At 37.9% G+C, this 15,261-nt stretch overlaps 1 protein-coding gene across 1 annotated transcript in view; it reads left to right on the top strand.

Moving 5' to 3' along the window:
- NEIL3 (nei like DNA glycosylase 3) overlaps positions 1-12,042 on the top strand; it is a 47,612-nt gene extending 35,570 nt beyond the window's left edge. The window contains exons 7-10 of the mRNA XM_008506889.2: positions 1,504-1,673; positions 3,151-3,571; positions 9,960-10,134; positions 11,580-12,042. Coding sequence (XP_008505111.2) covers positions 1,504-1,673; positions 3,151-3,571; positions 9,960-10,134; positions 11,580-11,762 — 949 coding nt within the window. The 3' untranslated portion in view covers positions 11,763-12,042. The remainder of the gene's footprint in view (positions 1-1,503; positions 1,674-3,150; positions 3,572-9,959; positions 10,135-11,579) is intronic.
- Positions 12,043-15,261: the final 3,219 nt, after the last annotated feature.

Genomic DNA, 15,261 nt, shown 5'->3' with positions numbered 1-15,261 from the left:
ATAATCTCCCTATGTCAAGATCCTTAATTCCATCTGCAGAGATCCTTTTTCTCTATAAATTAATGTGTATGAGTTCCTAGGATTATGACCTGGTATCTTTGGGAGGCCAATATTTAGTCCACTACCCGCATGTTGAGTTTGAAGTTCCTGTTGCACATCCAAATGGAGATTGGAAAGAATTTATTAGTAGGTAATTAAGAAATTGGACAGTAAGGAAAAAATATTTCCAAAGCTTCTATATGTAACAATAAATATCCCCTAATGGTTAGTGACATCTATAGGATAGAAGATGGAAATAGTGAAAAGTTGGAGCACATTGAAAATCTGAAGGTCCTTTAAATTGTATTTACTTAATAATGAATAAACACATCATGCTGCCTTTTAGAGTAAGTAGAGGGCAGGAATTAGGTCCATTAAACAAATCTACAGAATGTCTGGTGTTCCGTAGGAATGGGAAACATTGAGTGGCATTAAAAGTCAAGGTAAGGAAAGATAAGAGAAGCATAATGAGATGTGTCTCACTTTCAGACTTTCTGATCTATTTATTATTTAACCAGACAAGCCCGAATTTAAAACTGGTCTAATTATATGTAAGGAGCAAAATGTTACAGAGACAGTCTACCTTTGAAAGTCAAAGAACTCACGTTCTGAAATGTGAGTTACCCACCTTTTACCTAAAGAGCTTTTTTCAACGTTAATGTTTGGAGTCATGAAAGGAATTCATGATATCAATATAGTTGCCTAACCTCGTGATACACTCTACAGACCAGAGCTGCGCATTAAAGAGTAGGACTTTATCAGAGCTTTATAAAGGCCTTTTGTGTAACAATAAAGAATTCAATTAAGAATTCCAGGTAGAGAATCATGATTTACGTTCGTGGCCAAAAATCGGGTTTGGTTTTCTTGTTTGCTTACTAATCTATTAATTAGATATCGAACGTGAAACGGTTTTACCTGAAGGGAAATTACACGAGGATAGATATCTTTTTCATTATTGTAGATCAACTAATCGATCTAGTGCTTAGTAGATAACTGTTGAGAAATTCTGGAAGCACATGGAGTTTTCAGGGCACATGTAGTAAATGTAGAACTTTTCTCATTTTACTTTCAGTGTTCTAATTTCTGCATAACTCTTTTCTCCCCCGTAATCTGGTTGAACAGAGACAGTTTAGTTTTGCTTTGAAAAGAGTACCGCTTACTTAAAACATTATTTGAGAAATGCTTCCTAGTGGTCATGTCAAATATTTTTAGTTGATTTGGAAAAAAAAAACAACTCTTTGACTCTAAATAAAAACTTTTATTTGTTACTTCTGTCTTTAACAGCAGTCAGCAGGGCCCAAGTGAAAACATTTTATTCTGGGATAGAACTTCCAAGCAATAATAATAATAAATAATAGTATTTGGATATTAATCGTTCTGTAATTGTTTCTAAAATACCCTGAATGTGTAAGAACAAGGCAATAATAACAGTGTTAATGATTAACTTTAAAAATCCTTTTCTAGCAAGCTGCCAACAAGAAACAGTACAATCTCTTGGACATCTAGCAGAGACGATCATCTTATGGACCACGTGGCTCGGAAATCTGAAGAGCAGTGGACATGTGTGGTCTGTACGCTAATAAATAAGCCTTCTTCTAAGGCCTGTGATGCTTGCCTGACTTCAAGGCCTGTTGGTAAGACTGGATTTTGATTCTGAGTCCATTTCTTTTCAAAGAGAGTTAATTCTACAATGTCAGGTAGATATCTTGTTCCATCTTGATATTTTATAACTAAGTAAAACGACTTCCTTTCTGAAAGGTTTAAAGGAATTGCCAGCCTTTGCCTGTAAACCATGCTAATATACTGTGACTACTTCTTTTTTAAATAGGGAGAAGAAGCATACTTGTGTTGAAAGAGTATGTGCCTTTGTATCTCAAAAAACTGAGATGATCACATCTGTTCTCTACTGTTTCTAATGAATTATTCAATAAAGCTTTGTTTTATGCAGATTTCAGCAACTTTTGAGTTTGTTATTCAGTCCAAGTGTTTCATAAATTGAAAGCGAGGATTTCTGTAAGAATATCTTTGCAGGTGGAATAGAAAAATGCTGAACTTTTTCTCTTCTTTATCCTTCCTACCCCTTGTTATTAAAATCCTTACTCAGACAATTGTACTGATTTCATTGAAATCCTTCAAAATAACTCTTTATAGCTCACAATTTCGTGCGTTCAGAGAATGTAAAACGTCGGAGGAAACCTGTGATTAAGAACCATCTCATTGATGCGGCTTCTATTGTGTTCTCAAAGGGTTCTTTCTTTCTTCAATTAGAGATGAGAAAGTTCAGTCTTGACTTATGGACCCCCGCACTGTGTTCGCTGTCATATTGTGTTTTGTTCTCTGGGCCAGAAAAGCAGGCATTGCCCTCTGCACAGCTTTGCTGGTAACAGAAGGACTCTACCTCCTGTTTCTCTCCCTCCCTCTTGAGTGTCATTCAAAAGAGAGCCCTCCGAAAACCACAGTCTGAGTTTCCACATTTATCGCAACATTCTGAAATGCCTTCACACATCTCATTAACTATTTTTTTGTTATTTTTTCTGCGTATGAAAGACATGTATCTTAACTACAATTGAGAATATATTCCAGCACAGATTCCAAAATCCTAAGATACTTGGTTGAAATGTAGCTAATAAATGTCAAGTCTTTGTAATTCTTCTTTACCTATTTTAAATAAGCCTGTCACTTGGTCTTGTCATTCATAGAACATTCCTGATGATCTAGATATAGGCCTCTGACTACTGATCGGAAGCATTATGGAATATTACCTCTTAATTACCACTGCTTTAATACTTTACATAATAATAACAAAACTGATAGCTGAATAAGCTTCAAATGCTTAAACATATTATGAAGCAAATGTAAATCTTTGTTAAACCCACCTCTGGTTCCCTATAAGTTGTTGAAATTTTGCGCTTTCTATAATACTTCATTTTTAACTGGAGGGTGGTTAATTCCCAAGCTGAATGGCCCAAGCTAACTTTGTGTCATTAGTTCTATGTATTAGTTCAGTGTAATAAGTGAACTAAATGTTCTAATCAAATAAAAAGATGTTTCAAATAGTCAATATATTATATTCCTAAGAATACTGCAGAATTTACTTCTCTCTCCTTCCAGATTCAATACTCAAGAATGAAGACAGTTCTATTGCCTATAGCCACTTAGTGAAGTACCCTTGCAATAGCTTCGGAAACCCAAATACAGAAGTGAAGATCAACAGGAAAACTGCCTTTGGAACTACAACCCTTGTCTTGACTGATTTTAGCAATAAATCCAACGCTTTGGAAAGGAAAACGAGCCAAAACCAGACGTTAGATGGGGAGTTTCAAAACTCTTCTCCTACCAACGTCTGTCTTCGTGATACACCACACCCCTCCAAGGAGAGAAAGAACTGTGTAACTCAGCTATCTAATGAAGTCAGCGTAACACCTGCAGTCTGCTCTCCATCCAAATTATTTAGTCCAGCATATAAAAAACTGAAAAGAGCGCCCTCCTCATCACCAGATCTCAAAAGTCACAACCGTGGATTTCCCAACAGGTATGCTGTTTCTAACCTTAATCTTTAAGGTATTTGCGTTAAGCTTTAACACAGCAAAAAAATCATCTATTGCTGAGAAAGTTGAATTGATTTTGATCATGTAAACCAAACCCTGAAAGTCTATTATGGTAATTTGCTTCCCTTGCCTTCTCTAGCTTATAGTGTTAGAGAAGGGAAGGAAAAACACAATTTCCAACAGCTATAAAAAATTATTTTTTTCTCACTATAACCATATTACATGCTCAATAAAGAATATTTGGAAAATATTGGAAAGTATAAAGAATAATCTTACTGGTTGTCAATCACCACTGTTGGCATTTTTTTGTATTTCCTTCCAACGTAAGATGCTTCTAAAAGGGAAATTATCATTCATAATAGTTTAGTAAGTGTCTTCTAAAGAGAGGGATGTAGGTTACTCTTGGTGACATTTCTGCTAAAGAAGGTGGCCATATCTCAAACAGCCATGTGGGATGGTGTTCTTTGTTTCAACCAGAAAGGCCCAAGAAGCATGCATGCTCCTTTTGTATCTGAAATAACAAGTTGTAATTCCAATTCAGAAACACTACCAGACCAGATATATTTTATGGGACTACCAACTACACATTCAGAAGAATCTACACATTTAGGAGACTACCAGCTACATAGTCACATGACATCTGCTATCACCAGGGATGCAGAAATTTTAATTCACAGTGTCATCCCTTGTTCCTTAATGATTATTGGCAGCTCCTGAAACTGTCTGTCCACACTCCTTCCTCCTCGTTGTTGAGTCCCTTTAACTGGGCTTCCAGCTGTCACAACCTGATATTATACCTCCATCAGGGAGAGCCATTGCTCCACAATTTTCTTTCCAACCTGTTTTTTTTTTTTTTCCTTCAGAAAGCAGGTGTTGTATATCCAGCATTTTTAAATGCAATGAAGAATATTTTAAAAGAAGTGAAAGTGAAGGGTCTTCTTCCCTTGCGTCTTTTCTTGCCGATGGGAGACCAGCACAGTAACTCTTTCTTTCTGGAATCTGAAGTAATCTCAGGAGGGATTCTGATTTCCAGCTTCTCCTCTGATTGGCTGTGCCTTTGCTGAGGGAAGGATTCTTCCTTTGGGCAGCAAGATGAAGCATCGCTTAGTGGACACTCCCAGACCAACCTCTGGGAATCCTTAAAGCTTGTTTCATAACAGAATTCTGAGACGGTTTTGGGTCATTCGATGCTTTCATCTCAAGTTTCCTATCCTATCTCTAAATTTACCATCAGTTAATTTTGATGATATTTCCTTGACTGATTTTTTAAAAAAATTTGTTCATAATCGTTTGTAATAACTCGTCTAACTTTTGTCTATCATGCAAATAATAGACATTTGAATTCAGCTATGGGGGCCAAACTTTTAGCTGACTGGATCAGCACACCACCTTTACACCTTAACCCTAATAAATGCCTGTGATGAAACTTTATGAAGGAGCTGGTTAAGAGCATCTGAATTGGGAGGTTACCCTGTAAGAAAATCATTTTTGAACGGCCTTTTCTGTTCTGTAGCTTAAGTGGAAAGAAGCAGATGTGATCGTTTTAAAATATTGTGGCATTCGCTGTACCCCGATGACGTATCTAGGCATATTTTCATTTCCTTAGTGCTTTGTAGAAAAATCTCAGATGATTTAACTAATGAATTAGGGATTTAAAAAGACATTAATGTAACCTTAATTTGAAGTGATTTCTTCATAAGCCATTAGTAATAGGGTCATATGATCAATCACAACACACAACATTACTTAGAAACTCAGCAGCTTGTGTATGTGTTGAATGTAAGAACCCCAGGCCTGCGACTCGCAAATCAATCAAGATCAACCAGCAGAATAAATGTCAAGTGATGAAATACGTTCACCCAACAGCCCTTCTGCACCCAGCTACTTTACAAGGAATAAATTGCAAATTACTGTCATTTATTTCATTTTTCTCCTGGTCTGGCAGCTACCGTGTTCATCTTGTGGACACGATGCTGAGCAGAAGCCCACAACATAATACAATGAAAGCAGGTGGTCCACTCGGAGAATTTATAGGCAGTTTATTTTTTTTTAATAATTATATGGTAATTAATTCGCCTTTTGTTCTCTTAATTACTGATCTCATCACCACATGATACATGCTGTGTCAATGAGGCATATTTTTGGATTGGTCTTTAGACATACTTGAATTTCATCCAGCTACTGGATTATAAATTCGATGGTTGAACCAGTTTTTAAGCAGTGAAGAGTAACTGGTAGGAACAGTTTTAAGTCTTTAATCCAATTATTGCAAATACAGAGGAAAACACAGTGATTCATTTTCAAAGAATATGTATATTTTAGATTAAAGTTTTTCCTGAGCTGTTGCAAAAGCTCATGTAGATGAATGAAATGAAACTAACAAAATCACTGACATTTTGCGGCCGGCCTGGCAGCGCAGCGGTTAAGTTCACCCACTCCACTTCGGTGGCCTGGGGTTCTCTGGTTCAGCTCCCAGGTGTGGACCTATGCACTGCTTATCAAGCCATGCTATGGCAGGTGTCCCACATATAAAATAGAGGAAGATGGGCACAGATGTTAGCTCAGGGCCCATCTTCCTCAGCAAAAAGAGAGGAGGATTGGCAGTGGGTGTTAGTTCAGGGCTAATCTTCCTTAAAAAAAAAACAAAACACTGGTATTTTCCCATGTCTGCTGCCATCAGGGTCACCAAAGTTTTCTCTCTCATCACCAGTGAAGCACTGACCCCTGGTATTCACTTCTTCAGAATCACCTGGGACCATCCAGGATGAGTCATTTAACCTGTTTGTTTGTTTGTTTTAATCCTCAAAACACTGCTGAGCTACAAAATCTACCTTCAATGAGACTGATTAGTTCAAAAAAATTTTAGACAATATTTTATTATAATGAATCACCCTATCTCTAAAATAAGAGAAACCATGATAAATTGATCACTGAAAAAATAATTTCATTTTAAAATTACAAACCTGTGCTTGGTAATGCCCTCCTTCTTGATAATAGTTTTAATCTGATCTCTGTCCAATGTTATTTGTTTATTTATTAATTAATAAATACTTACTGAGGACCTATCATGCATCAAGCATTGCTCTTGGTTCTAGTGAGCTCTGCCTCAGCAAACTACAGCCACCAGGGCCAAATCCAGTCAGTCATCATGTTTTGTAAATAAAGTTTTATTGCAACATATCCCATTCCCATTGGTCTACATGTTGTCCGTGGTTGCTTTTCATGCTACAACAGCAGAGTTGAGTAGTTGCAACAGAGACCATAAGACCCGTTAGCCTAAAATATGTGCTATCTGAAAAGATTTGCCAATCCTTGATCTATTATGTTAATAGAGCATTTATAATCCGGAATTAATATTCAAAATGATGGTCCTAGTTAAACTATCCCGTATGCTACGTTTACTTGAGAAAATGCTCTGCTACGTTTTAGAAAGTTTTTAAATAATGATTGAAACGAAGAGGAATCAAGATGGCCTCCATTAATCAGAACATTTAATTATCCTGGATAATGTTTTCTATCATAAAATTAAGATTAGTTGTGCGTATTTAGAGTCGGTCGATGCGATCACAGGTGGCATCAGTAGCTTCACCGCATTAGCTCAGTGCTTTCCAACTTACTGTGCATATGAATCGCCTGGGAATCATGTTAACATGCAGATTCCAATTCTGCCAGTGATCTGGGGGAGGGGCAGATAATTCTGTATTTCTGAGCAGCTCCCAGCTTCTGGTCAGGGGACCACACTCTTGAGTACCAGGGATAAGATACCATATGGCTATTTTTTTCTTTAAGTTTATACTAAGGAAGAAATGGAATGGAAGACAGAGATGAGGAATCAGAGGGAAGATGTGGGGCCTTTCCTTTCCTCCTTAATCCTACTTTCCACCTATGCTCCTACCCAGAAAAGCTTTACCAGTCAGAGAGTCTAAACCTCTCCTGGGGTATGTGGAACCCTGGAGATTTCTAGGTTGAAGCAATGGGTTAGAAAATGTTTAACTAATTGTTATATAAGACAGCCACCTTCAAAATACATAAGACATAAAACTGTTGGCATGTGTGTTCTTCTTCTAATAAGAAAGCATCACTGGGGCCTGGCCCTGTGGCCAAGTTCATGCGCTCCGCTTTGGCGGCCTGGGGCTTTGCCATTTGGGATCCTGGGCTCGGACATGGCACCGCTCATCAAGCCATGCTGAGGTGGTGTCCCACAAAGCACAACCAGAAGGACCTACTACTAGAATATACAACTATGCACTGGGGGGCTTTGGGGAGAAGAAGAAGGAAAAAAAAAAGATTGGCAATAGATGTTAGCTTAGGTGCCAATCTTTAAAAAAAAGAAAAAAGCATCATTGCATTGTTAATATTCTTAACCTCATTATTTCTCCTTTAAAAGCTTTTCTAAAAGCACTGTTTATGACCCACTTGCTTCCATTTTGAAATCAGTTGACTCTTCTACAACCATCAAAATATTTAGCTTCTCTTGAAGTTAAAGTTTTAGTATTGTTTCTTTTCGTGGGGTCTGGGCCTGGTGAAATGGAGGGGGGTTGTGGAAAAGAGAAGCCTGTTGTCCCTCAGCTCCCCTATTCCTGGCTGGTATTACCATGGTTCTAAGATACAAGCCACCACCCCAAAACAGTTGCTGGTGAAATATGTAATTATAGTGATTTCCTTGGCCATGCCTACAGCTGCTTCCATTTTACAAATGCCTGCTGTGATGACAGCTTCAGAAACTACCCTCAGAATGTTTGAGTCCATTTAAAGCAATATATTTAAGCCTCTTTTATAAAGGAGTTTAAGCAAATTTCATCACAAATAAAAGATCTCTTATATGTCAGTTATATCTCCATAAAACCCAGTGGCACAGCAGTTAAGTGCACATGTTCCGCTTTGGCAGCGCAGGGTTCACCAGTTTGGATCGTGGGTGCAGACGTGGCACCGCTTGTCAAGCCATGCTGTGGCAGGGGTCCCTCATATAAAGCAGAGAAAAATGGGCATGGATGTTAGCTCAGGGCCAGTCTTCCTCAGCAAAAAAAGAGGAGGATTGGCTCAGGGCTAATAGTCCTCAAAAAACAAAGAAAACAAAAACCAATGAAACTGAGTGAAAAAGATCTCCTACTCTGAACATTTCAATTAGATCTGATGCCTTGAGGCATCATTATAGCAACAAGTATGTAAAGAATATAGTTTACCAACAAAGAAAAGGGGAACTACCTCTGATTTTTAAGTATTTTTAAAAATTATTTAAGAATGATGTTTTGTCCCTTAGAAATTAATTTTTAAAAATGAGAAAGGATGACCTTTTTATCATTAAAAAGTTTTAAAATAGGATATTAGAGGGAAGGACTTCTGGTTATAATTAACTTGAGTTCTTTTTCTCTTCAACTGGTTTATTAAAAAGACTAACTCTTATAAAGGCGTTATTAAAAATATGCAAAATATAAAAATTAAAGATAATCATGAAGCCCGTTTTCAAAGAGAAAATTCTGCGTTTACAGACACGGTAGAAGGCCAGCTCCCGCCCTTTATACCCTGTTTGCAGGAATAACCTCCAGACACTCTTGATCCTAATCATGGGGGGAATAAAGCTCCCCTACCAGCTTTACAAAAATGCGCATTTCTGCCCTGCCAGCAGCCTGGCTGAAATATGATTGCAACTATTATAGTAGCCTTGATCAAAAAAAGCATAGAAAATTGTCTTGAAAGTGGACAGTAGAGAGAGTGATCTCTTTGGCCTTGTCAGAGCCATTGATGCGAGCTTGCTACTGATGAGAAAATAATTAGAGAAGATTGTGACTCTAGTTACTTTGGGGGCCGGAGGGGCAGCTGGACTTGAGAATATTTTAGAGGAAATAGAAGTGGCCACACTGTAATGTTGACTAAGAAGAACTGAATATTACAGACAAAAACTGAGAAAATTGGATGTGTTGGATGCACAATTCAGCTGTGTTTTTATTCTTAAGAAATTTAAATTACGTGGTTTAGGTACTACATAGGTAGCTGTGGAAGTAAATTAGAATCACCTGGGCAAAGCAAGAGTTAAAAAGACTTTGTGTGTGTAGTTACCTAAAGTTGACCGTGGCCCACTCAAGAAGTGTGGTAACTTCTTAAGGAATTTACCAGGGAAACTGTGATAATGAGTTGAGATTGTCACCTCTGCACATTACGTGACTCCATCCTACTAAACTTACACATTTCCTCCTCAAGAAGCTTATAGATGCAATGGAGAAAATATCATTAGCAATATTAATTGTTGCAATATTAGCAATATTTTTGGTACAATTTCTTTGTAGAAGCAGAATTCCAACATGAGGGTAAGATCGTGTAAATGGCTCCTTTAGCACTATGGTGCTGTAGTTATTTTGTAACCTGTCATTACAGGGAACTTCAAATTAAGATGACAGATGGCCCCTGTGCAGGGAATGCCAGCAGTCCACGCTGCAGTCAACACCACCGCCTCTGCGCGCTCCGAGTTGTGAGGAAGGATGGTGAAAACAAAGGCAGGCAGTTCTATGCTTGTCCGCTACCTAGAGAAGCACAATGTGGATTTTTCCAAGTATGTGTGAGATTTATCGAGCTTACCATAGCGTAATTGACTACTTCAGTTATTAAAATGTAACAGAGCAATCCTTTTCCAGGTTTACCTTTAAATTTTAAATGGCCATATTGATATTCAGGCTAAAGCCTGAATGTTGAATAAATTTAGATTCAAAGAGGTTCATTAAAAAAAGGAAAAATTAATCCTATAATAGCTATCAGATTATTGGAGTATGCCCTATTTATAACCACACGTGTAGAAGCGTTGCCCTTGGTTTATAAAGATAGAAAGGTTTTGAGTAACTTTCCGAGGTGGCTAATAATCCAAGATACAAATTTGCTGTTTCTAACTTCAGTGTGACATCAAAACCTTTGGCTTATGTGTTGGCTAGAGAGACACGAGAAAAATAATTTACATGCCTTGCATTTATGATAAACTTAGTGAATCCTACGATACAGCTTGACCAAAAAAAAAAGTGATGGCCTGGTAACAATTTAGATATAGGCGATTTCTCACTCCTTTCCAGTCTCTGAGTGTGTCCCTGAAAATGAATGTGAGGTAGAAGACAAGAATCTGGGTCTTTTTAGTCGGTCTCACTTTCTGCATTCCTCAGAGTGTGAGCATTTCACGATGCTGAGCGTGATTCTAACGTTTAAAGATACATATTTTTCCAATTGCTTCATCTGATGCGTAACTGAGAAAAGAAAATATTGATCTGTTTCAGTGCTGGAGCAAAAATTTTCTGCTTGGGCTTATTGAGAGAGAAAACATCTGTCTTCAGTGTGGTAACTTCTTAAGGAATTTACCAGGGAAACTGATAATGAGTTGAGATTGTCACCTCTGCACATTACGTGACTCCATCCTGCTAAACTGACATGTTTCCTCCTCAAGAAGCTTATAGATGCAATGGAGAAAATATCATTAGCAATGTTAATAATGTCGCAGCCTGCCTTATACCTCTCTTGAGGACAAAATTAATAAGAATGAGAATAATACAGTGGAATCTGCCTAAATTAGTCCAAGTAATTCTATATTGGGTTTTTTCTCTTCCTAAGAGACTAAGGAAGTTTAGTGTTAGAAACATGACAAATCTTTGATCTTCATAGTTTTAACTAAAACAGATCTATTGCAGGAACATTGGTGAGCACTTTACACAAGATTTTCATAGTTTTCAATTGTTCTCAATAAAGTGAAGAAACTTCTGAAAATACACCTTTAGACAAAGAGAAGCTCAGAATTAGGGCGATTTGCTGTGTGGTTCAAATGAATTTGTAAGAGATGCTTCTTACAGGATATAACCTTTTATAAGGGCCACAACTAATGATTTATGTCTATTTACAATGTCAGATTAATAGTAACAGCAGGGAAGACAATATGTCACCAATCAGACACATCCAGGTTTAGCCTGCACGTCATTCTAACCTCCATCTAAACCTTACAATCTTCCCGTTTTCCCCCCACAGTGGGCAGATTTGTCCTTCCCATTCTGCGACCACGGCAAACGCTCCATCATGAGAACAGTGCTGAAGATCGGACCTAATAATGGAAGGAATTTTTTTGTGTGTCCTCTCGGGAAGGAAAAACAGTGCAGTTTTTTCCAGTGGGCAGAAAATGGGCCAGGAATAAAAATTCTCCCAGGATGCTGATATTTTCTCCTTTTGTAGAATAGCTGTATTTAATCTCCTCAGACTGTGGATCATGTTTTGTCCCCTTTTCTTCAATAGAAAGGTTGTGGAACATCTATGGTACGTTGTAAAGTTATTCCAATATTTGAGAACTTTTTATTTGTGTCACCTTTCCATTCTATGGCTGTTTTTTTTTTTCCCTTAATGACTGCTGTATGTATTTCATTGAATGGACAGTATATTCCACTTAGAATGTATATTTAATGCATTTAGTAAAGACAATAAAGTATTTTTAGTATGCTCTTGGTCTCTTGTAACTTCTTTGGGGAAACTGTTTTTAGGAGAGGATTACGCAGTACAATAGAATAATGTATTGTGTCTGTAATGAATAATTTTCTCAGGTATTGCTATTCAATGTATGATTGAAGGTACTTGTTTTCTTAAATGAAATCTCCTTTATGGAAAATAATATTTTGTTTTTGTAACTCTGTTTAACAAGTATCAAGCTCCTGTTGGATGCTAGAGATGTGCCAATCACTTGTATAACTTTAAATGTATTTTCATGGAAAGCTATGGGGATTCAGAATATAAAAAGTAACATTTAAGAACAGAAGAAGTTTGCATGTCTTTAAAGAAGTTGATTTAAATTTTTCTAATCTTGATCCTAATATCTGTTAATTTTTTAAAAGAAGGCAATTTTAAAAGTATAATAATGTACTATTATTTTTTTATTTCTAGTTTTATTTTAACTCCCTTTTTTTCCCCCCCCCAAATTTAGTTCAGGTAACTATATTATTTCCCCAAAGAAAAGAAAACCTCAATCTTAAAGTTTTTCTGCATGTTTGTGGAGAATTCCATGCAGGGCTGGTTCAATCTGCTAAAAAACAAAAGACAGCTTGGAAGATGGCTTGAGCCCCTTTGCATTCTCTCACTCAATTGTCCATGCAGGGCTGTGGGAGTTAACAGCATATGAAATTACCATCAAGGACAGAGCTTATTTCATAGTCTTAGATATGCTGGAACTCTACACTGAAGAGACAGACTTAGAACCAACTTCAGATCAGTGATCTTAACCGGGCAATGACTACCGGGCTGACCAGGACCTGGACTGGGCCATTGATGATCTTAGCGACCCCATGTGAACTACACAAGCTGTGCCTGCAGAAGCCCACTGCAAATTAATTGAGCAAGAAGTAGGGAAAAGATCCATTGCAAATCAGGCCTCCAGAAATTCCCATCGCTAAAAAGTAGCAAATAAATTACGAGGAAATAAAGGCCAATTAAACACAACAGATTTCAATGATAAGTTCAGATATTTATCTAATAAATGTGCAGGATTTATATGAAGAAAATTTTACTGACAAGCATCAAAAAACCAGATGGACAGAAAACAGGATCTTGTTTGAAAAGGATGGATGTTTAACAATGGCATTCTTCCAAACTTAATTTTGAGTTTAAATAATTTCCCAGTAAAACCTCTAGGAGGTTTCCACCTCCATTCTGGAGTAAACTCTGAACCCAGCCTGGATCCTGGACAACTGGATAAGTAGGTTCTGGACAAAATCAAAAACAATACTGGAGACTGAACAAAAGCAGGCAGATTCTGAAGGGATTTAAAATTTGGGAGAAGGGACCACCTGGAGGTGATTTCCTATTTTTTACAGTTTTTTTGTCTTGAGGGCAGAACAAAGTATCAGGCAGCCTGGCTGAAAAAATCCATTCTTTGTGGCCTGAAGAGCCAGCACACAGTTTGGACAACCACAGCCAGTGGAAAGAGGGAAAATCTCAGGAGAGGTTCCAAGAGGGGGAGCCCAAGTTCTGTGTTTAACCCTGCCTGTGTCGTTGACTGACCACTGAACCACACACACGCGCATGGGGCAGAGTGAACACAAAGCAGCCAAAGGTGAAAGAACTGAACCAAGGTTTAATCCGCCGCCCAAGAGAATTTGCAGTTTGAATCCAACCAAATTAGTTGCCCGAGACAAAAACATCTCTAGAGAAACAACACTCTCTAGAGGAATATACCACATCCAGAGTCTCCACCAGGTAGTATTCACAATATTCAGGATTCCATCCAAATTATGCAGAGAATCAGAATAATACGGCCGAGGTTCAGAGAAAAGACAACCAAGACTGACTCCAAGGTGACCAAGATGTTGGAATTACCAAGCATGGATTTTAACTGGATTTTAACTATCGTAACTATGCTCATTGAGGCAAATGCTAAAGGGAAACGATACTAGATGGAAATGCAAATCTTTAAAAAGCAATACAGAAAATCTGAAATGGCAAGTATATAAATAAATATAAAATATTGTTTTTACTTCAGTTTTTAAAAATACATAGGACTGTTTCAAGCAAAAAATTATAACATTGTCTTAGGAGACGTATAATGTATGGAAATACAACATGATAACTACAGCATAAGGACAGAGGCTGAAGGAGCTATACGATTGCAAGTTTTCTACGTTTTATGTGCAGTGATACCATATTAACTCTAATTGCAGAAGGTTCAGTATGTGTGTGTGATACCCATTCCCGGATTTGGGAAGTTTTCCAGCACTATTTCTTCGAATATTGTCTCAGTCGCACACTCTTCCCCCTCTCCTGAGATTCCAATGATACAAATAATAGATCGTTAGATTGTTATTGTTCCACAAATCCCTGGGTTCTGTTTATCTTTCCCAGTCTATTTGTCTCTCTCTTGTTCAAACTGAGTAAATGTTATTGATCTGTCTTCAGGTTCACTGACTCTATTCTCTTTCATGGTCACTCTGCTATTGAGACCATCCAGCCAGTTTTTTTTTTCGATGCTTGTGTTTTTTAGCCCTGTCGTTTCCACCTCATTCTTTTTTATAACTTCTGTTTCTTTGCTGAGATTTGCCATTTTTTTCATTGGTTTCCAGAAAATGTAGAATCGATTCTGAAAACATGACCACATTAAAATCCTTGTCGGTAATTCTAAATATCTAATTTATCTCAGTATTGTTGTGAGTTGAATGTCTTTTCTCCTTCGTGTTGTGCCTTTCCTGCTTTGGGCATGACAGGTGAGTTTTGGTTGTATCCTGGATGTGTGGTTATTATGTTAGGAGACTCTAGGTCCTATTTAAATCTTCTGTCTTCTCATGTTGTCATCTGTTTAGGTTGAGTGTGTAGGTTCTGACTTACACTGTGGGCTTTGGTCCCAATGACAGTTTGGTTTTCAGAGCCCTTGCAATGCATTCTGGTCTGCTTCATTCTGGTCTTCCTGGGGGTCCTCATCAATCCCTCTGGTGCTGTCTTGCAGGCATGGAAGGTGATTCCCTGGGCTGCCTGGTGCTCCCAGGCCACCTTTTGCAGGTGAGTATGGACAGAAGCCTCTGTGCCTGTGTCTCTTTATGCCACCGGCTGGAGGGAGGCAGCTATTGTTATTGTCCCACATCAACGACATTGATTCCCACAGCAGGAGGACCAGGACTATCAACTTTCAGAGCCTGCATCTGTGCATCATTGTGCTGAACTTTTCGAAGATGCTCTGTGG

This window comes from Equus przewalskii, chromosome 28 (assembly GCF_037783145.1).
Source record: "Equus przewalskii isolate Varuska chromosome 28, EquPr2, whole genome shotgun sequence".
NCBI lineage: Eukaryota > Metazoa > Chordata > Mammalia > Perissodactyla > Equidae > Equus > Equus przewalskii.
The sequence above is the reverse complement of the archived record's forward strand: the minus strand, read 5'-3'. Positions and strand labels throughout refer to the sequence as shown.